The 24,222-nt window shown below is 42.4% G+C and overlaps 1 protein-coding gene across 1 annotated transcript in view; it reads right to left on the bottom strand.

Annotated features, from left to right (window-relative positions):
- PARD3B (par-3 family cell polarity regulator beta) overlaps positions 1 to 19,651 on the bottom strand; it is a 1,041,103-nt gene extending 1,021,452 nt beyond the window's left edge. Inside the window, exon 1 of the mRNA XM_067740882.1 lies at positions 19,168 to 19,651. Within this exon, the coding sequence (XP_067596983.1) occupies positions 19,168 to 19,287 (120 nt within the window). The 5' untranslated portion in view covers positions 19,288 to 19,651. The remainder of the gene's footprint in view (positions 1 to 19,167) is intronic.
- Between the last annotated feature and the right edge of the window lie 4,571 nt (positions 19,652 to 24,222).

The raw sequence follows: 24,222 nt of genomic DNA on the forward strand, positions 1-24,222 counted from the left end.
CTCAGTTCCTCAGCCAATCAAACAACTAAGGTACTGTCAGGAAGAAAAAGGTACACTTATTGTGTTTATAGAAGTGTTTCTAAAAAAGAAATTAAATATCTGATTATCTGTTTTAACTGACTTCTGATGCAATGTCTTAAAACATAGGTCAAACATCCCCATTCCTGCTGACCACGGGTCAGACCTATCATTATGACATCAGTGAATGTCCTGGGTTAGGATATAAGGACCAGGGCTACAGATGTGGACAGAGGTCAGCTTCCTCCCACAATGAGGAGCTCCCCTCCAGCTGCACGCTTTCCTCCCCCACCTTCCCCTAGCAATGTCTGCTACCCGCCCTTCATACCACTGCAGGCACCCTCCTCTTCACCCTCCCTCACACTTCTCTTCTTATCCTCTGGTCTCCGGCTCCCATAGAAACTAACACAGACACCAAGAATCCCGTATCCTGGAAAGCTTTCATCTCAAAAATCATCTCTAGTCAGGAAAAGTGTTCTCCTTCTGGCCAGAAAACTGACAAAGTGTTTTGTTCTCTATGTAACTGACCCCTATCACTTCTAAACTCTTGACTTTGTTTCCCCCTCCCCAAGTGTAGGGCACTGCTCTGAATCCATGAGGGAACTCAAAGACTGATCTCTGGAAAATGGCATTTCCTTTCTGCACTGAGAATAAAAGTTATATGATTATGAACGAACTCCTACTAATTTGTCCTAGAGCAGTACACTGTGGAGACCTTTCCTGGCCCCAGTCTGACCTTTTCAGTTCTACCTACATGTAGCCACAGCAATAATCATTACAAACACATTATTTAATTCAGGGAAGTAATAAAATATCACAGGCCTGAACCTTTATTAGTTCATGTTTCAATATTTCAGAGTTCATAATAATTTGATTTGAATGGAAATTTATGCTCTAGCCGCTCATTCACTCATATGTTTATTAAGTGCTTTCTGTATGCATAGTGCTATTTAAGGCATCATGATGGATTAAAACAAACAAACAGAACAAAACAAAGCATTTTGCTTTCAAGGAGGAGATGAGTTATGTATCTCTCAGAAAAATTCATTTTTCAAATAAATTAAAGATGCAAACGAAATTTCAAGGGCTTAACCCTACTTAAGGAAGTGATAACTATTAAGAGAGAGTTAGGGCTCTGAAATTGTTTGTATGGGAATATACGCTGTTAATTGTACATGAGTCATTTACTCATCATACATCATCAACAGAGGCCCCTAAAAGACCACTCCCTGGCAACCTGTAGAAGTGAGTACTTAGAAATGTATATTTGCAAGTCATAAATGAAACGCTAAAAAAAAAAAAAAAAAACAATAGCTAGGGAGAGCCTTAGAAATAAGCTACTCTATGTCCAAGGTCTTGAGATTCAAAGGCCTTGCCCATGGTTTCAGAGGTAATTCGCATTAACAGAAGTGCTGGGCTACACCCCAAGGCCCCAGACACCAAATGCAGTGCTGCTCCCAAAAGCCCACAATGAAGCTGTTTGACTTTCTTGGCCAGCCAGCCTAAGTGAGTAGATGTTCTACTCCAAAATATTGCCTGAAGTAGTAGAAACAAAGCATACAGAAATCAGAGCTCATACCAACAGGATTTAAGTGTCTCAGTTACAACAGCTAACTGTTTGATCTTCAGTGTTTCCCCTCCAATCCACCCTGTACACTGGGCCCTGGTCAATCCACCTAAAAAGACTGCCTTTACCATGTCATGATCACTGCTTTCCCTTGCCTTTGAGTAAAACTCCTATCCAGGCAATCAAGACTCTCAACATTCTCAAGGTTCCAAAGCCACAATGTTCTCAACTACCTGTCCTCGGAAACTGAACCCCCTGTTCCAGCCAGATGGAGATAATCCTGACGAGGATGACAAAGAAGCTGTCAGACTTCATTCTACCCACTGTTCTTTGCCAGGCTCATCATAAAAAGAGGCACAAAGCAGTGTACTTGTCTTTCCAACATCAACCCTAATGGTAAGGTATGGCCTGGCCCTGCCTCCTAAACACAGCCAAATTGTTTCTCCTTCCCACCTACACCACCTCTTGGGAGTAATGAATTCATCAAGTGTACCAGACACTCTTTGGGGACAAGGTTGGCCTCACTCAGAGTACAAAAAGTTCTCTCTCACACAGGGATCTGAGCTCACTGCTTCACTGTACATACTATAGTCTTCATCTCTAAGATCTCATCCCCTTCCCGACTTTGTCTTCTCAAAAGAGGCCCAATATTTTGACTTCCTCAGCACTGAGCACCAGACAAGCCCCCAGTCCTACGATCACCCGAACCGCTACTCTGAGTCCCCGTGTAGCACCATTGTAAACTTTACCACTCACTTTAACATCTCAACTCAGTACTGCCGGCCAAAGACAGAAAATCATGGCAAACATGCAGGGAAAAGGTTTTGTTTTTTACACTATTGTAATGGTGCTTAATCTCTTGATCTTCGAGGTTGCAGCAGCAAGTGGCCCAAGGTACACAGAAGCGCTCCCACATTAACTATCATCTTGTCTCTTTTTGCCCAAACATGGACTTTTCTTAGTGTTCTCACCGGCTCCCCTTCCCAATTCATTTTCATCATCACTGCATGGAATAATCTAAAGTAATATTCGAAACTGTATTCCTCATGATGTGAAAGCTGAAGGGAACAAACTAAAATTTCTCTCCATTTTTAGTTGCAAAGACATGTACTAAATATCTTATTATGCAACTATCCACCTAAGCAACATAACCATAACCAAGAATGTCAGGCACACCAGCCAAAACTGTTCGCTCCATTTGCAGGATGTTCAATTTGTACCAAGGTCCACACTCCACATTCTCCAATTAATAATCACATGGGTGTCTATCATCTGATGATCACTGCTCTATTACACATCTTGTCCTTTCAACCTATATGTTAATATTTATCCACAATATTATTTACACATTTATAACAAATCTACTCTCCATGAAGCAGAGTTACAGAAAGGCATGGTGATTTTTAAACAGCATCTAAATCGTAGCAAAGAGATGTCCTACTATAAAGTAAAGATGAATGATCACCACCTTTCGTATTTTAAAAAAACAAAAGATACGAACTGTACACATGCAGCCAATTAGTGATATTTAAATAAGGTCCTTTTAAGAGAGTCTAAACATGTAAACTGTGCAGTGAAAGCAAAAAAGGTGAGGCTGCCCAACCTCAGGTGAAGCTCCAGTTCAGCACCACCACTCCCAATGTACAGTGGATGGCTGATGAAAAAAATACTCCCATTTAAAAATACTGATATCTTTGGAATGTTATTTGAAATAGTGATATGTTCCTTTGGGTTATAAAATACAAAACAGTGTCCCTAACTTTTGTTGTCTTTTTTTGTTGTTAATCAAATTTCAATCATTTCTTGTAGTCATCTAATCCAGGGAGGCTGTTTGCTGTTTTCCTATTCTAAGCATACTAACAGTAGAATGCCCCAAATGCCAATGGGTATTCTAACAACATAGCTAAAATGTTTTAAGTAAGTTTTGTAAATTCTGCTCCAGAGAAATCTCTACATATCAAGACTGATAAGGATATCCTCCTTAAGTTATCTTTAAAAATATTAAAGAAGATTAAGAACAGACTTAAAATATCTCTGTTACGAGAAAAGGACCATAATCTATTCCTACCTTCTGTTGTCAGACCCTAAATACGTTCCCAGTCAATGACAAAACAGTCTTCCTTCCCAACCTTAATTCCATGTCAACTGATCTGTTTATTTCTTTTGTATTTTTTTATTAGTTATTTCTTTAAAATAAAATAAAATAAAATCTTGGGTATAGGCTACGGGGAATTTTTTTTTGGAAATATAGTAAATAGATTTGTGGACCAAGGGAAATAGCCTTTACCCACCTAAGGAAACAGTGACTAAACTCACTGTGAAGATGCTTCCCAACACTATACTCCAGTGAACAGTTCTCAGGTGAGGACTACACACCCCTGGAGGTATCAAGACCTTCTCAGGAGTTCCACAAGGCCAAAGCCAGAAAGGTATTTACATATTTTATTTGTCCTTTCACAAATTTGCAGTAATATTTTAAATCTTTTCAAGGATATTTCTAAATGTTCAAATATATCAAACTATAACTTAGAATTTAATATTTCACTCTAAAATTTTAAAAAAGTATAATTTTTATATTTAAAGATGGATCACTGATTTAAAAGAGGAGATTAGATACTTCAAACCCATTAAGGTGGCTATAATATTTTAAACACACACAGAAAATAACAAATGTTGGCAGGGATATGGAGAAATTGGAATGCTTGTGCATTGCTCGTAGGAATAGCAAATGATGCAGCCACTATGGAAAAAATTATGGTGGTTCCTCAAGAAATTAAACATAAAACTACCATATAATCCAGCAATTCCATTTCTGGATATACACTCAAAAGAACTGAAAGCAAGTACTCAGATATTTGCACACCTATGTTCATAGAGCATATTCAAAATAGCCAAAAGGTAGAAGCAACCCAAGTGTCCATCAATGGATGAATAGATAAACAATGGATAAAACGTGGTATATACCTATAGTGGAAAAGAATCTAAAGCTCTACACCTGAAACTAACACAATATTGTACATCACCTATAGTTAAGTAAATTTTTTTTAAAAATCAAGAACCAAAAAAAACAATGTGGTGTATGGTATATACATACAATTGACTATTATTAAAACGTAAAAAGGAAGGAAATTCTGATATAGGCTGCAACATACATGAACCTTGAAGACACTATGCTAAATGAAATAAGCCAGCCTCAAAGGACAAATGTTGTATGATTTCACTTACATGAGATACCTAGAATAGTAAAATTCGAAGAGACAGAAGGTAGAATGGTGATTACCAGGGACTGGGGGAAAGGGAGAAATGGGGAGTTAATGTTTACTAGGTATGAAGTTTCAGTTTGGGAAGATGAAAAGGTTCTGGAGGTGGATGGTGGTGACGGATGCACAACAATGTAAATGTACTTACTGCCACACAACTGTATATTTAAGAACAGTTAAAAAGATAAATTTTATGTTAGGTATATTTTACAACAATAAAAAATTCAACATATAAAAAAGGGGGATTAGAAAACCTCCTTCTTCAACCCACCACAGCTGTACTATCTAAATTTAAGGATATTTTTAAAAAGATGAAACTGACACACCAGAGGTCTCTGATTCATAGAAGGGAAAACTCTACCAAAAAAAAAAAAAAGGTGCAAAACTGTGAATAGACAAAAACATGAAAGTTATCATTTCTTCGACCTCAAAGATACTGGTAATTTACATTATTGTGTCTAATGCAACAGAACATTTTCAAATAGTCGTAGTATCATTTTGAAATTAAGCACCTAGAATTTAAAGAAAAAGGAAGTGAATATTTTTAAATGCAGGCATAATGAACATTTTAAAAACCAAACATTTTAACAGCTTTTCAAACTAGAAATGAAAAAAGCTACTGAAGCACTTTACGGGGTAAGCTATTGTACTGCATTAGTTAACTAAGAAAGCCTTATACGACTGAGATTGCTGAATGCCTACTGGATAAGTCAGTTAAAAAAAAATAAAATAAAATAAGGTATGACAGTGCCAGTTTCCAATGACACTGGAACTCCTCAAATGAAACATCTGGCTACAAAAGTGAAGACTGAGTTAATATCCCATCTGTAGAATTGTACTTTTGTCTTACACATGGATTGATCTACAGGGGTAACTGAACTTGCTGTTTCTTTTGTATGAGATGACTACTTGGTGCTGACACTAACTGAAGAATTTTTTGGTATGTGAATGCCTGACAATAAACACTAGCACTGAAACAGTCAACATGTTGAATAACTTTTTGGAATCCCACAGTTTATCCTTGGAACAAGTATGTTGCCGCTTGCACTCCCGGTGCAAAGGCAGTGGTGGGTAAAATGGCAGGTGCCTTAGCTTGAATCAAGGCAGTAACAGTACTAGAAATCCCTGTATTCTTCAGTGCCACTCACTCATTTGCATTTTTAAAAAAACGGTCAATTTAACTTAAGAATGCCCTTGATGAAGCAATAAAACTGTTATTAATTTTTGACCCTTGATTCACATCTTTTTGACACTGGATGTGAAGATTAGAAAGTCCACATAAAGCACTCCTGCATAATGACATGCAATGTTACCTCAGCAAAAGCACTCATGATTGATCGAGTTGAGCTGAACTAACTGTTTTTTTTCATGGAGCACCATTTTCATTTCAGAGAATGACCGACAGACAAACTATGATCATACTTCACCTTTTGGCATTTTTCACATCAAGAATAAATTATGTGAACCTGAGCACTTCGTGGAAAACAAATGACTGTATTTGTTGCCAATAATAAAGGAAAAATTAAAATTTTAGAAAACTGTAACAACCATTGTGAGCTTGATAGTTTCCCAATACTTACACTTTGCTGATGAAATTGACGGTAATGTCAATGTATGTGGTTTTGAAATTGTATAACTAAAGGTGCTAACATTTGGGAGACTGGCATAACTCAGTGAACCAATGTTTTCCAAATGACCAATGTATGATGTTAGAACGTCGCACATGGATAGAAGATCTATTCAAAGTACAACACAAATGAATGAATTATAACAGAGTACAAAAAGTTTATTGGCATGATTTCAGATTCCACATTACAACTAATCTTTAAGAAACCAAACCTTATTGAGGTGTCATCCCCATGATTATGTTATGTTATGTAAGATTCCGTCTTGCTAGCCATCATGCTTTAGAGATCCTCCTTGCTGGCTTGATGAAGTAATCAGCCAGGATGGGACGTTCCACATGATATGGAACTGCAAGTGACCTCTAGGAAAGGAAGGTGACCTCTAGGAGCTGAGAGTGGCCTCCAGCTCATAGCCAGTAAAAGCTAGGGCTTTCAGTCCTACAGCTGCAAGGAATGAATACTGCCAACCACCTGAGTGAGCTCAGAATCCGATTCTTTCCAGTCAAGCCTCCTGAGAATGCAGCCTAGCTTTCATCTCTATCGTAGCTGGTGAGACTCGAAGAGGACTCAGCTAAGTGGTACCAAGGTTCCTGACCCATAGAAACTGTGATATGATAAATGTATGAGAAAGGAAGAAAAATAGAAACAAATCATCACTGTCGGATCTGCATGTAGCATACAGAAAGCTTATCTATAAGCACCTGGAAAAGCTTTTAAAATGCTCCTCCTTCTTCCAGCTACTTATCTATGCGAGGCAGGATTTTCTTCGTATATTTCAACCAAAACAACATATTGCAACAGAGTGAAAAAGCAAGCAGGCACACTTGAGAATCCAGCTATCTAATAAGCAAGCATCAAAGAGACTGGCAAAAACGTTACACGGTGCCACTCTTCTCAATAAATCTTTTCTTTTCCTTTGAAAAATACAGTTATTTTCATGACAACAAGTAATCTTGTTATGGGATCGTTATCCTAAATCAATTAAATATATTTTTTAATTTCTCAGTTAATTTAATTTCTGATATAGTAAATATAGATAGGTACAATCTGCATAGAAAAGCTCTTTCAGGTCCTGTAAAAGGGAAGAGTCAATAAGGGCGTTGAAACCAGCAAGTCTGAGAACTGCTGCAATGTATCTATTTCCTCTAACTCTGCTTCCATGTGCCTATTTCCTTTATCTCTCCCCCTCCCTTCTTTCATTTATCTAGATTTTATCCATTTTTCACATTGGGCCATTCCAGGCAACTGTGAGTTCTCTCCCTTAATGCGTGGAGAACTCATCTGGCCCCTGGCTGTTGCTTTCTTTTCAGTAAGTATACACGTCTCTCCAACTGGATTGTGAAGCCCTGAAGGAAAGGGACTGTGTATGGCACAGAATAGGTGCTCAAAAACTCTCTAATTATACACTGAAGAGGAATTCAATTTATACAAGCCCCTGGGCTTCACCAATGCTCGAGGAAACCAGAACACAAAGGGCGTGGGATGAGGCGGAATTTAAGACAAACATGAGTCTCAATAAGGTACCTGAAGAGGCAGCTAAGAACAAGGGCATTGATGCTGAAATGCAGTGAAGGTAGCAGCAAGTGATATCAGACCAAAAGACCTTTACTTCTCAATAAAACAGGAAGCAAGTTATCTGTGGACCATTTTGGAGCAAAAACTTGAGGAACAAAGAGAGCAACACTATGGGGAAGGCAACAGGGAATCAACAGAATTTTCTCAATGTCTTATTGTAAAAGCAGTGAAAATGCATTAAAATGCATTAAACTGAATAGCAATTGTTATGAGCTGAACATAACAATTCAGCCCCGCCCCCCAAGGCTATGTTGAAGTCCCTTGGTACCTTGTGAATGTGACCTTATTTAGAAACAAGGTCTTACAGATGTAAATATCTTAAGTGAGGTTATTAGGGTGAGCCCTAATCTGATGTGATTTGTGTTTTTATAAGAAGAGAAGAGACCCAGAGGGAAGATGGCCATGTAAAGATGAAGGCAGAGCCTGGAGTTATGCTGCCACAAGCTGAGGAATGTCTGGGCCCAGAAGAAGCTGGAAGGGACAAGGAAGGCTCGTCTCTGGAGGCTTCCAAGGGGGCATGAGCCTGCCAACACATTGATTTTGAACCTCTAGGCTCCAGAGCTGCGAAAAAAAACTGGTTGTTTTAAGCCACCCAGTGAAAAAAAATTGGTTGTTTTAAGCCACCCGGTTTGGCCACCCAGCTTGTGGTACTTTGCCACTGTGGTCCTAGGAAACGAATACAGCAACAGAAGGCTTCACTGTCCATAGTCACAGTCCCACGTAGCCCTCCCTGCTCACCCACAGACAAAAGTGAAAGAAAAGGCAGAAAGATCTGAAATGCAAATTTAGTAGGAGCAACCAAAAAAAAAGTTTTGTTTTGTTTTTTTTACTAGAGATTTCTGAAGTGCAGTTTTGTTTTTTCAAGGTTCTGGGAAAATGTCTCTGATCAAACACTGCTGTCAAAACTCAAGCCCACTGAATCTCTATAAATGTGCCTATAAATACAGACAAGGACTATTTATCCATCTTGCATTTCCTCAACCCTCTGCTACAAAAGGAAGTAATCCAGAACCTAATATTTGAAGTTACCAATACTATGACTATGTCATGATGAAAGAAATACGGGAGGGCAAGTGAAACTCTTTCAACTTCTCCAAGATTTTATCAAGCCACCTGAACTTCTGGGCCAAGGTGACTCTGAGCTCACGTGCCGGCCATTCACAAGTGTCAAGATCTTATAAATCTTATCTGTATGAGATACTTGGCATTAAAGCCCACAGACTGTAATTTAAACCCTTTTAACACATACCTGATGTTAGGAATTTATCTTCAGCCTCACACTTTATCTCAACCCAGAAAAACAGTGGGACCCTGTGGAGATTTCTAGAGTCATCTGACTTGATGATCCATCCAGGACTCCCTAAACATCAGGTAGACCCAGTGGTTTTCTAACTATGGTCCCTAACCCATTAGTGGGCAGTGAAATCAATTCAGTATCTCCCAACTACATTTTTTAAAAAACAATAGAATAAAAAATAAGAGGGCATCATTTATAATAAGGGTAAGCATCCTCCTGAAACTTATTTCATTTGAATACATGTGTTGTGGGTACTGGGTCATAAAGGAAAAACCATTACTGCTGTATTTATCAGTCCGTGTCCTGGCAAGAAACAGATGGTTCGCTCAAATTAGGCACTTAGAACTTTAATAAAGAAACTATTTATAAAGGTTTGCCCAGGGTTAAGGGAAAACATTAAGGGATAGCACTCCTAAGTACTGAGGCCTTGCCATCACCTGGTACCCAAGGGGCCACGGAAAGGAGTGGATGCAATACAGCGGAGAGAGGCATGCAGGGAGGGCTGCCTGATGGGAGCTGTGTCCTTTGGTAACGGGAAGCCGCTGACCCACAATGACCTGGCAAGAAGGGAGCTGCCTCGCGCTGGGACCTCTCCCATGGCTGACCCCAACGAGACACCAGATAGCAGGAGAGTTTACACTGCTCAGCCTCCCAGGTCACAGGCGTGGGTCTGGAGCGGCAAACAGAAGGCTTTCAGCCACTGTGACTCCATCACAAAAGTCTGGAAGCCATCAATACAGTTCACACCGTCATCAACTCAGTCTGACCACTTTTATTTCTGGACGCCACATTTTTTCCACATCTGCCCTCAATTCCAATCTTGAATCAAGGCTCTAATCCAATGTCAAAGCGCTGATGCAAAAGACTGGCGCTTTTATGAACTCATGATTTATGATCTCAGCTGGGCCCTCAAACACTCCCGTCCACGCTCAGCCTCCCACCTCTCCTACCCCCACCTACGGGGCTCCTGGAGGGCACAGACCGTGTCCCACTGGTCTCCGGATCTCCAGGCCGCAATGCCTGGAATGCAGGTGGAGTCACTGAACTGTCCATTAATGGTGAACAGGGAAGCCTCAGGCGGCTCCCTCTCCCTCATTTCCACCCATACTTCCCTTGCCACAGAGGGTCGGCTCCTAAGTCTCATTTCTTGGCCCCTGAAGTTTCCAAGCCCATTTCCTCTTCTGCTTCAATATGTCTAGCCTCCACTTCCACAGCCAGGGCGTGGACCAGTTCTCCACCTCCAGTCCCAGCTCCCTTTGTCTCCATCCTCCAGGATAATCGACAGAGAAGAGAAAACCAAACACTATCACCACCCCACCCGGAGCGCCTCACTGGGTCCTCATGCTCTTAAGGCAGTCATAGTGAAGGCCTCCTGGCCTGGATCCGGCCTCCCCGTTACAGCCTCCTTCCTCCCCTTCCCTCCCACAGTCAGCCTGAGGAAACTTTCCATAATGCCATTCTCTTCCCACACCCCCGGAAACCTGGTACACCTTCAGTCAGAGGCAGACTGCTTCTCTCTCCCCCGCTGTCTCCCCAGTACCCTCCCCACCCTTACTGCCCTGCAGATGTCCATTCCCTGCCCAGGTATAATTCCCAGTGAAACCAGCATGACTTCCCCATCTCTCCCCGCTCCAAAGTCAAAGTCAACCACTCCCTCTGTCCACCACCCCAGGGCCGCTCTACCACACTGTGTTGCTTATTTACTTTCTTTTCTCTGCCCTTTTAGTCTGTAAAACTGATGGAGCAGGGACTGTGCCTTATTTTATGCTATATCTCCAGCACAAAACACAATGCTTGACCCAATGTCACTCCGTAAAATCTTCTCTGAAGTGACATTTGGATTGTTAAAAGCAACCGTAGCAAAGCATCCACTACTGGGGGCTCTGACTAAGGCCTCGCTGAATACGCGACATACTTTTTCAAGTAAGAGGTTGCAGTCATTACCCATCATTCTTAAGTCAGGTACCCCACTCTCTCCACATCCCTTCCCCAAAACAGGCCACCTATCTATAAACAGGGAGGAGTACAAATTATGTCTAGACATCCCTTGTCAGAAGCCCATCTTTGCTTAGAGGTTACTCTTTCTAGGGTTCGTGTCTACAAATAAAGAACAGTAGCGAGACTTGCTCTAGATCTCCCCAAAAAGGTTTCAGAAGTCTATTATCAGAGCTCCCCACATACCCTTAACTTCTGCCTCACATGAAGCAACAGAATGGGTCTGATCACTTCCCCTGCCAGTGTGGTTCTCTGGTCTTGCTGAGAGTGGTCTAGCCAAAGAGTTGCAGACATCTCTTCTGTTATCTGCCTCCATCACCAAGTGATGCCCCACCAGCTCCTCCTCCAGGGCCCAGGACCACCTGATGAGTTTAAGAGCCTCACCCGAGGCAGAGGACAGGCGCAGGACGGGGCATATTTACCTGGATGATACTTGGCACTGCATCTGATAGAGACTCACTTTAGAGTGAAACCTTTTTAAACATCCTGTCCTCTTGGTATCCCACAATTCCATCTCATTGCAACCCAAAGAGCGAGAGTCTGTCAAGCAAAAGAACAGTGGGGCCCCGAGATGGGAGGCAGACCTCATTCGGCAGCCCCAAGATGCAGATACAGTGCCTTTCAAAAATAACGGATCCGGGCTTCCCTGGTGGCGCAGTGGTTGAGAGTCCGCCTGCCGAGGCAGGGGACACGGGTTCGTGCCCCGGTCCGGGAAGATCCCACATGCCACAGAGCGGCTGGGCCCGTGAGCCATGGCCGCTGAGCCTGCAAGTCCGGAGCCTGTGCTCCGCAACGGGAGAGGACACAACAGTGAGATGCCCGCGTACCGCAAAAAAAAAAATAAAGAATAAAAATTAAAAAATAACGGATCCACCCAAATTGAGATAGTTCACAATCATTTTTAAAATCCACATGAAATTAATGAATAAAATGCTGAAAATCAAACATTGTTCAAATATATGGGACAGCATGGCACAAATCTTCATGAAACAAAAACATATGATGTCCCTTCACTGACAATCCAGAACTGCCAAGCACTCAGTCTCAAAACTCTACAAAGTGTCAGAATTTGAAGCTGCTATTAAAGACAATCGATGTGGCAGATATAACGGACCACTAAGCTACTGCCTACAGCACATGTGGATGTGATGAGGTACTGGAAGGTAATCAAGAGAAAAGTCGCATTTAGACTTTCTTTTTAAAACGACACCACATTTAAAGATTTCAAACTTACAAAACATTGTGTTGAATACAAGGTCATTTTCATTTTTATGAAAGAAAATGATGTGAAATTTGATATAATTTCACGAGCATCTCTGGTATACATACTATATATCAAGTACTGTGCTAAAAATGGGGATAGGAAAATAAATAAGACTCATTCTTTGTTCTTGAATAGTCCACAGTAGAGTAAGGGAGGCAAGATGATTGCATTATGTGGCAGAGCCCAGCTAGTCGCTCTCCTATGTCCAAGCGGACTACTTTCCCAGGCCACTGCATCTAGACGGTGCACATGGCCAGTCTCACCAGTAGAGTGCTGACACAAAAGTGATGTCTGCCACTTCCAGGCCAGACCCCACGCCTCCTGTGGCATCCTCCACACTCTCTTTGTTCATCAGTTAGCACAGTGCAGGGGATCTGCAGAAAATGCCAAAGCCAAAAGGAACAGTGGGCAGCTGGTTGTATGGGTCAGAGCCCGCACCTCCCACCCAGAAAGAGAACCCTTTGCTGGGATAAACCACTGTCCTTCGGGGGCTGTCTATTAAGTTGCTAGACCCTGACCAATAGACAGTATAATGTAAGATGTAGTTTTCAAAACGAAAGCACAGCATAGGGAGCTCTAGGAAAACAAGAATGTGGCCCCCCAAGTGATGGTGACAAGGAAAGGGAGGGAGGGAATTCCTAGAGAAGAGGCAACTGGAGACTCATCCCAAAAGATGAGCAGGATTTACCTGGGGTGGGGGAAAATGTGACAGAATACTATGTTGCATGTATGAATTTAAAGGGTACAAAGGAATAGAGAAGATACTGGACCGGTAAGCAAAGTGGGTTTTCACCTAAAAGCAATGTAGAGCCATTCAAATATTCCCAGCAATACTCCAGACATGATCAGATTTGCAGCTGTAAAGTCCTCAATGGAGAACAGTTCGGAAGAGTTGGGAGCTAGGAAAGGCAGAAAGGCCAGGTACTGGTCTGCTGCAGTTCCCCATGGTAGGAATGAGAAACGCAAGGTTTGGTGCAGAAAAGAGGAAGCAGATCAAAGAGATAGCATGTGGAAGCATCAAAGGAACTTTCTGACCAACTAGACAAGTGGTAGAATATGGAGGATGAGAGGTCATCAAGGAATGAAGGATTTCCAGGTTTCTGGATTAGATAACCAGGTGAATGGTGGCACCAGAAATGGAGGAACAGGCTACACGAGAATGGGGAGAAGCAGATGTACGGAGAACAGGCCGGGCTCGAACTGTACGTGGGACATCAAGGAGGTGAAGTCCACAAGCTGGTGGATATTGAGTTCTATAGCAAGTACAAGGCTAGAGGTGTGTGCCTGAGGGTAGCTGAAGCCATGGAATGGATGAGATCCGACTGAAAGAAAGGCCAGAACCCTGAGGCGCCAGCACACAAGGAAACAGTATTGAGAGCACCTGCAAAGACACAGAAGAGAAAGACATGTTTAAAAATCCTGGAGGGGCTTCCCTGGTGGCGCAGTGGTTGAGAGTCTGCCTGCCAATGCAGGGGACATGGGTTTGTGCCCCGGTTCGGGAGGATCCTACATGCCGCAGAGCGGCTGGGCCCGTGAGCCATGGCCACTGAGCCTGTGCGTCCGGAGCCTGTGCTCCGCAACGGGAGGGGCCACAGCAGTGGGAGGCCCGCATACGGCAAAAAAAAGAAAAAAAAAAAAATCCTGGAAAGCTCATGGGTAAAAAGTTTCAAAAGATGAGATATCATCAAAAATAAGGACTGAAAAGTAACCATGGGTTTTAGCTGTCAGATCTTAATAATCTTGTTGAGAGCATTTTAGCTGGAGAATAACTTACACTCAGCTATTGGGAAAGGTAATAATGGAGACTAGAGCATAATTATTCCTTCTAAAGAGGTGTCCTCAGCTCCAGCTGATGGTTGCCATGTGGGAAAGTAAAGCCCAGTATTCTCAGAGCTTCTGGTTGTTTTTTCCCTAAAAGAAGACAGAACTCTGGATTTTTCCATGAAATCTCAAAATATTTAAACATGGCAACTAAGTCAAAATATAACACTGAGCAGAACTTAAAAAACATGTCTGTGGGTCATAGCAGGCCCCAGGAGCCCTGTGTTTGCAAACTCAGAGGCTGCTCAATGCAAGTCAAGTAAAAGAACCAAAACCAAGTTAGAAACATGTGCCTTGTTGATGGTGAGTCAGTCCTATCCACGTGCTGGAAAGAGTATCTAGTCCACACATTGGGAGAGGAGAGGACTGAATAGGATATAAAGCACTCTAGTCAGTCAGTGCCCAATAAACTGAAAAGCATTCTGGGAATCCAATGTGGTATACATCTAGCTTATGCGCACAGGAAACTTAAAATCTGGAAATGAGACATCCAAGGCTGAAAAATTCAGGAATTCAAGAATTCTAATTTATTCCTCCAGGTTAGTCCCATACAATATCATACCAGATTCTCGTTACTGCACAGATTCTTAGATTGATCTCACAATTCATCAATAAAGATAATTGCTCTTATCTTCATTCAGATCCAGGAAGCTGATCTCAACTTGCAAAACAAACAAATTATTCCAAATATCTGAATACAGAGGAGATTCATTTTGAAAGTCAATCAGATGTTTCTTTACTTAAAAAAAAAAACTATCCTCATACATACAGATCCGCAAATCTTCTTAAAAATTCCATCATACCCACTACCCCATGAACTCAACTTTCATATTATCTCATTCAACTCCTGAACTCACACACACACACTATACACTCATTTACACTTTTGTTACTAAACAAATCTTTCCCTTATTTACTTACATATAAAATGAATGTTCAATTTAATAAGTTATTTGAGCACCTGCTGTGAGAATTCATTCAGGGTAGGAGTGGAAAGACAGTTGCTAATAACACGTTGGTCCGTAGGTGTCTAAGACATAGTACCTGCCATCAAATGAGTTTAAAAATCAAATTAGTTCAGTGATACCAAAAGATTAGTGGTAGTAGATTAGTGGCTCTCAACCCTGGCTGGGCACTTGTATCATCTGGACTTTTTTTTTGAATACCTATGCCCAGGCTCCACTCCAAACCCACTGAATGAGGATCTTAGAGAAAGGGACTCAGGCATTTGTATTATTTAAAATGTTAAATGTTAAAATTAGAGGTAACTAATGATCAGCCAGGGTTGAGAACCCTGCAGGATATGGCTCAATTACCCATTCATCTGTGACACGTAATTCTGATGATTAATTAATTACTCAATGGTCCCCACCTTGACTACTTAAGACCATCTCCTCTCCACTAACTACTTAACTGCATTGGATTTAGAGTCTTGGACAATGACAAACTACCAGGATCCAAAGACAAGCAACCCCATAATTCTTGCCCCTTGGTCAATTCACCTCACCAGTAGAGTTCATCAAATGGCAGGGAGGGGGAGGCCACAGGAACCTCAAAGTCCCAGATTTCAGAACATAATTAAAGCCTTCCCCAAAGCTCCCTCCGTCTCTTCAGCATCTTACCTACTTCTGGCCTTATCTGATGCTGATTCAGCTGGCTCCCCACATTCCACAAATACCAGTTTCCTTTGTTTCTTCTCAGTTGGAGGTGGCTACTTCTCTGCTGCTGCCCACAAAATCCAGAATGGCTTCCTTGGGCTTCACTTACCGTTCAAAGTGTACAAACCTCAACTCTATCCTCAATCTTGACATCTGCCTTTCTCCCATCTAAATTATTCAGGGCCCCAGAAGAAACGGGCTTAATTTACATTCATGTTCCCGCTAAACTTGTTTCTTTACCTCTTAACCCCTCTACCTGTATACCTCAGAGATCTTACCCAATTTTTCCATTTGTAATTAGACTGAGGAAGATCCTACATACTTGATGCAAATCCTGCAATACTTGTCACAGAAATTAGACTTCTCCCTATAACATAGAGACCTATACTGTAAAAGATAAAATCAGGAGGAGTATGTGGATGTCCCATCCCTTTGCAAGAAACACAACTGCTATCATTAGGTTGATAGGTTACTGTAGCAGTTTGTAGGTGGAATCGTCTTTTTAAAACAAACTCTAAAGAAATAAATTAGATAAATTACACTGCATAATGACCTACTAGCCTGTGTATTAATGACTGAGAGTAAGGACCTGGAGACATAGTTCCTGGGTTCAAATCCCAATTCCACCATGCACTAGTCATATTTCTGTGTTTCTTTTTCCCCCACCTGTAAAATGGGGATATTAGTACCTAGCTCATGGAGTCAGTCATTTAATATATGTAAGGCACCTAGAACAGTGCCTGCACCAAGTAAGCACAGTTCATGTTTGTTGTTGTGTTATTACTACTGAGTAAGAGCTTAAAACCTTGCTGTCCAGGGAAACAAGCCTTTTAAGTCTTTCACCTATTTAAAGACATTGAATTTATGCCAAACTGTTTTCCAAATTGAATTTTGACATTTCTGGTCTTTTCCCATCATTTTCTAAATTCAATGGATAAAAGCATGGAATTTATCAGAGTATTTCTTGACATTTTAGTTCCATTAGGAATACCATTTAATATTAGTTAAGCCTTATTATGATTACAATGCTATTTAAAATGAAACTATGAGAGAGGAATATTTTGGGAAGGAAAAACATCACTTGCCAGTTATTAAATTGAGATTTTAAAAGCCGAAGAAGGGAGCGAGGATTTTTAAGTTGCAGGTGGCCTTTAAACGTCACATTCACTAATATATAAATGTAAACACAGAAAAATGTAATGTCTGGTAATAACAGTAAACTGATCAATACAATTATATTATGGGATATGTGATATTATAAATTATACTTTCAGTCCAGAATATCAATAGCTTTTTAACACCTTTTAAGATGAAATTACAATGCATTAAATATCATACAGTTAGTTCCCCATGTGTTATTTATAAGCTTATAGCTTACTTCTATTACTTGGACAGCTCCAAGTATTAAACTTCTAAATATACAAAGTTTTAGAGATAAATTATTTTTAATAATAATTAAAAATAAGTTTATCATCTCAATAAACCAATCCTTCAATGAGATCTACTTTAATAATTTGCCTAGAATAACGCTGTTAGGTTTAACCCTAGCTTACTTTAGGGAAATATGATTTCAAGAACAACTGGTTACTTGTGTAAACCTCAGTTTTCAACTGAATTACACAATATAATCAGCACACTACTGTAACAATGGAAGAAAAACCATTGGGTAAATACTCATATAGTCATACAGGCCACTTTGATTATTTTCTCTCTCTGCCTCAATTCCATTAGTAAAGAGTCCAGCTTCTGAGATTATATTTTAGATATTAACAGATCATTCACTATGCTCTTCTCCAACTCTTGGCTGTTCAAGGCAACATACACATGTATTTATCCAGGGTGGAATTTTTTCCTATATAATAATTCTTAGTAGAGGCACAGAGGTGCAAGAGATTTTCTTAAAAGCCTCAACTGTATATTTAGAAGAAACACAATTACTTTTATGCCTTGCATAACCTAAAAGACATTAAAAGAAATTACATCTTTCCATTCTCGAAACTGGCCAACTCACCATTTCGACAGTTCTCACAGCACGAGAACAAATATTAAGAGAATCATTGACCTCTAAAGCAAGAGTTTATGACTTGTCCTGTTTGAGGAGGATTTGGGGCAAACAAGATATCCCATTTGAGGATTCAAAAAGATAAAAAGATGCTCTTGGATGCCTTCATTTAAAATTTCCATTAAGGAAGAAACAGAGGCCCAGCATGTTACCCAAAAATACGAGTTCCAGAGACCAGCTAGGTCTTCTGAACATTTAAGCGTGCATTGCACACTTAAAAACACTCTTCCAGAGTTCCACTTAATTTTCACTTGCTCCTGACTTCAGGGACAGAGCTGGGGACACTCTTTGTCATCATTTCAATAGTCACCCGGGACCTGACACAGCCCACACACTTAGTAAATGTTGATAGACTGTGTGGTGTTAACGTAAAAATAGCAAAGTGCAGACTGGTTGGTGTAAGCACACAGCATCCTTCCACCTGAGCTCCTGCCTTAGTCACTGAGGGAAGCCAGCTCACGTGGCTGAAATTCCAAGGGCTCCATCAGTTATAACTTCCGAGTATCTGATACTTGAACCAATCAACTTTCTAACCCAAAGAGTAGACGTAGGGCGGGCCTTAGCACGTCAAAAATCACACCTGAGGTTAGCAGCACCTTCAAGCGTTCCCTTGAGATCTGTTCGCTCAAACAACTTCTAAAGCAGTGCTTGTCAAACTTCAGTGGCCAGTGCAATCACCTGGGAGCTTGTTGAAAAGCAGACTCTGAAGCCGTGGGCTTGGACTGGGTCACCAGATGGTGCCTTTCTAACGAGCCCCCGAGTGATTCTCATGCTGCGGTACCCACGCCACCCTTGGACAAGCAAGGCCCTTAAACGCCCAGGTCAGTTATATTAGCAACATCCAGAAGTTGCGGCCACAGGTCGTGAAAAATCAGGTCGCCCAGGTGCTCTGCGTCCCCCAAGCGTCGCCACCCTGTCCTCTGGGCACCTGGCAGGTGCCGAGGCCGCGGAGCGCTCCCGGGGAGCCCGCTCGCAGCCGCGCCCCCTCCTCCGCCCCTCCCGCGCGCTCCCCGCGCCGCGCCCACCTTCTCCCGGGTCTTCAGGTACCGCTGCAGCGCCTGCTGCGTGAGCTCCCGGACGTGCAGCTGGCCCTCCTTGCAGGGCACCACGATTCCGGTCCTGCCGAAGCACACGGTCACTTTCATCCTGGCCCCCGGCGACCACACCGGGCTGGGCCGGGCCGAACAGGTGTCTGGGCCGGCCGGCGCGGCCCCACTCTCGGGGGCCGCCGGGCGCGGGCGGGCACAGAGACCCCGGGGCGCCTCTCCCCGGCGCCCCTCAGGGCCAGGGGCTCGCAGCAGAGCCCCTTCGCCCTGGGCAGGCGGCCGCCAGCGGGCGGGAATCGGAGAGGAGGCGGCAGCGGGGAGGGCTACCTCCCAGGTAGCGGGGGGGCCGGGGACGCCGCGGTCCAGGGGCCCGGCTGCTCCTACCGCTCCTGCTCCGGCGCGGGCCCGGCCCAGGCGGCTGCTCCCCGCCCGCCAAAGCGAAACTGCCGGCCCGGCCCGGCCCTGGCCCTGGCCCTGGCGGCGGCGGCGGCGGCGGCGGCGGGGCCGGCCTCAGGCCGCGGGCTGGAGTGGGCGGCGGCGGCGGCTCGCGGGGCCGGAGTTGGGAGGAAACTTTTGCGCCGGCTCCCAACTCCTCCGCGGCGCGCCTCACTCTGGGCTCCCGCGGCCCCAGGGCCAGCCTGGGCCCGGCTCTTAAAGGGGCCGCGGCGCTCCCCGGGCCGCGCAGTGCACTCGGCGGTTCGGGGCGGGGGCCGTGCGGGGCGGTAACCGGAGCCCGGAGACTTCGTCCCCTCCCTCGGTCTCTCCCTGACTCTGTCCCTCCCGCACACACATGGAGCTCTAGGGAATTGTAACGGGACCTCAGAGCTTCTCACCGGGGGATTGAAACCGGATCTCATAAAGCACACTCGAGGGAATAGCTGGGAGACTGCAGAGCTACACCCTTAAAACTAGGGGATTGGAGTAAGATTCTTGGAGAGCCCGGTAGCAGGTGCTTCTCGCCACGCCCACCAAAAACACCCCGAGGCGTGAAGGCTCACAGGTACTGAGCTGCTAGGGTGGCCACAGGGCCTGTTAGGAACTTAGTCTGAAGCACAGCGTCGCATCTGCCCTCTGAAGCTCTTTGATGGTAAAAATGAAGGGATTCTTGGAGGCAACGTGGCAGTGGAAACGGTTCCTTTTACGGAGAACACTCAGTTTTCCCCCCAGAGGTCACATCCCAGACCCAGATATGATGGCGTATGTTCACATATATCCTTCTGAAATGTGCTTCCTGTTGTGCATTTGACTAGAAATAAAAACATTTCAACACGTTTAGGCTCATGATTTGGCAGGTGTGTATCCATCACCAATTGAAATTGACATATCTGGGGGGAAAAAAATGAACAAATAACATCTGTACCATTTTTAGCTCACACATGAATGAGCTCCTTTGAGCCTAACAATAACCCTGTATTATTCTTCCCGTTTTATCGTGAAGAACAGTACCCAGGGGGGTTAAGGGAATGAGCTGACTATGGAGTTAGTTATGCTAAGAGGAACTCTGTTTCTTCCAACGCTGAATCCCTGGTCTCCCCACACAGTTTTCTTCGCAATCCAGCTCATTCAACAAGTTCCTCAGGGCTACATCATGTATTTCTCTAAAAAAGAGATTTGTTCCAATGTCAAGATGCACTTAAATTGAATTTGAATTGCCTAGGACAGTATAATAAAGCACAGGAGATTAAATTTATGGGCTCATGGGCTTTCACTTTTAAATTTTTTTAATTCATTCATACATGCCATATATATGTGTGTGTGTGTGTGTGTATATATATATATATATATATATATATATATATATATATATATATATATACACACACACAAATACATGGTCTTCTATGTACAGGGCCTTATATAAGGTCAATGGCATCAAAGAAAATCATGTGGACCAAGAAGTTGATTTGAGAAAGATGTATATTAGTATTAATTTGGTTGCAAATCCAATACAAACTAATTTAAATAAACTAAAGACAGGATCTCTTTCCTTATAAAATCAGAAAAGCCACAGCGCACTCCTTTGAGGCAAGATTGAATCCAGAAACTCAAACAAAGTCCTCAAGAGGCGTCTCTCTCCATCTGTTGGCTCTGTGTTCCTCCTCCGTGTTGTCTCCATTCTCAGACAAGCTCTCCCCAAAGGAGGCAAAGATGGCCGCCCCCAGTGTTTCAGATTTACACAGCCTTAAAGCCAGCCATCTCAGACATCAATGAGCCTCTTCCTGGTGAGGACTTGCATATCCAAGCTTAAGTCACATACCCTCTCTCTGGCGAGAGGAATGCAGCATTTATTGGCCACGCCTGATTCACTTGCCACTAAATCATATGGTGAACCCCAACAGATGAGACAAAAAAAAGAACATTTAGCCATGACAAAATATAAGCTTGCTTCCCACCCTCAAGAGTCTTATAGATAGTAGAGGCGACAAGGCCTACAGATGTGAGAAGTTAAATAGAAACCACAAAACAACAATGAATGTGATAATTCTACTGAACATTATTGATTTAGATACATGCCAGGCACTGTTCTAGGTGAAGATAGATAGATATAGATAGCTATTACATATGTACATGTACATGTATGCATCATATGTTATGTATCTACATCTTATTTTCCTTTGCAATAACCTTATACGAGAGATGCTTTTGTTATCTTCCTTTTAGAGATGAGGGAACTGAGGCCAAGGAAGGTTAAGATCACATTTCTTAGAAAGTAGTGGAGACCAGATTAAAACCCAGGGTATCTGACTCCAGAATCTTCATAGTAATGGCTATGCTGATCTTACATGGGAAGTACCAAATGAGCAGGGCTAGCAAATACTAATGCAGGGCATTCATATGTGACACTTAATATTGGGTATTATATGGACATGTAGAATGGTACAGAGCAAAAATTTTTAGCTGATGAGATAAACTTGCATGTAACCATTCTTTAATGCTTCATGGCTTTCTTTCTTCTTCTTCTTCACACTTGCTCCAGACTCCTCCTCTTCTGCTCAGATAATGAATAGCTCCTGCACTTCACATCACAGAGTTCCTCTTGGCCCAGCTTTAGCCCCTCCCCAATACCTAGAGCCCAGACCCACTGTCCTGGCTTTGAGAAGCCCCAAGTGAACCACGAAGAACACCCAGGCTCTCCAAATCCCACTCACAGAAGGAGTGGAATCAGGTCTCGTGAATGCAGCAGAGGTTGTGAGGTGTGAGATGAGGAACAGTTGAAGGTGGGCACAGATACGAACAAGGCATTGTACAGTCCTGCACACTATGGCGTAAACATTAATGACCCAAGCTAGTATTATAAAAAGAGTTTAGCGTTTACATTTCATGTTTATTAAATAGCCAGATTTAATTTGTTATTCAACCTTATCACAGCATACACAGAAACAATTTATCATATATTAAGAAGTGATAGAAGAGAACATGGTTGCAACACACAGACAATCAGGCCCAGCAAATTCCTAAGTCAGTATTTCATGCCCCGTGGGACCTCCTGGGCAGAAGGCAATAAATAATTTGCCTTGATTGAGTAACACTAGAGGATTCTAGGCCTGGGCTCCATTTTCTTGTTTTGCCTGTTGGAGAGGTAAATATTGCCCACGGTGTGATATTTTCCCATTTGTTATCCAACAGCTTAGCATGCTTTGGAGTAGCCTGTGAAAATATTTATGCAGAGAACAACAATACTGACCGATATTATTAAACTGCTCTGTGTTATGGAAAGTATAACTAAAATGTCAGGTACCATTGGGTGTATATTGAAGAAAGAATGATAATTTTTAATATATAGTTGACCAGTCATCCATTTTGATGTTTTGCACTATTAAGAAAGAAAATATTTTTATCTTTCAAGGAATTATTTATAAGAAGCACTATTTATCACAAAAAAATTAATTGAATTGGAGATCATCTTTTTTCTAAGACCCTTGGAACAATTAGTATAATAGATTATGTTCTTAGCTTCCTTATGAAAGCAGGTGCCAGAGAGACAGCAGAAGAGAAAAATGGGTATGATTTTTCATTCTTTCCTTCCATATTTAAAAGCAAAGTGTTTGGCTTATTTTCTTTAACTTAGCAAGAATAAGCTTTTCTTAAGAGATGTTTGTCTCTAAATGCCTTATGGCATTCATTTGTTGACTGTTTCTATAGGTCTCCTTATAACATAAATATTTTACACCCTGAAAAGAGTGTTGTGGGTTAGCAGCTTTTTGAAAGGTTCTTAGTTATGCCTATTCTGTAAGTAAGACTCGTAGTCTCCATTATGTTTCACCTAGACCACCCCTCCTTATGCTGAATTCTACTCTATGAATGTTAGTATCCTACTTTGATTTATGTTTTCTTAAAAGGACATAAATCCTTTTCATCCTGAATCATGAAATGAGTGTCTCTTTTAAAAACAAAATAAACAAACCAACACAAAGCAAGGAAACTGTTCCAACGGTGTTTCATTGAGAGCTGATCATTAGTTAGATGATTTTCCTCATGGTGTGATCTCTTCCTCTGAAGCATATTAGGGTCCATGAGTGCCGACCACTAGAAGTAGGTTCTACTCAGAGTAGCACCGGGTCCTCTCACCACTAGGCTTCTGTGAGAGAGTTAGATGGAGGCCAAAGGCAATGGTCAAGGGTGCTCTCAGACAAGCTCAGTTATCCAAGGAAAGATCCTGAACTGAGGAGAGCTTGCAATCAAGACTTCCCTTTTCAATCTTACTCCCTTTACCTAAGGCCTCCTTCTGCCCCCCATTTATATCCCTCAACTTCGAGAAGTGAGTTGGTGTTTGTGTAACTGACAGAAGGTAGAGAAAAGAGCTGAGATTTGGCACCAGATGCTTCAGTGTGTAAAAAGAATACAGGCAGAACTAGTGGACTGGAGCTAGACAGACCTATGTTCCTAAGTACTCTGCCACTTACCACCTATGTCATCTTTGGCAGTCTCCACTGTGCTCCTTTATGAAATGCGGTGATAATCCTATTTTAAGGTATAGCATACGTAAAGCACCCAGCACATAGAAGATGAAATGTATTGCCCTCTTCCACCTTT

This window comes from Pseudorca crassidens, chromosome 6 (genome assembly GCF_039906515.1).
Source record: "Pseudorca crassidens isolate mPseCra1 chromosome 6, mPseCra1.hap1, whole genome shotgun sequence".
Taxonomy (NCBI): Eukaryota; Metazoa; Chordata; class Mammalia; order Artiodactyla; family Delphinidae; genus Pseudorca; species Pseudorca crassidens.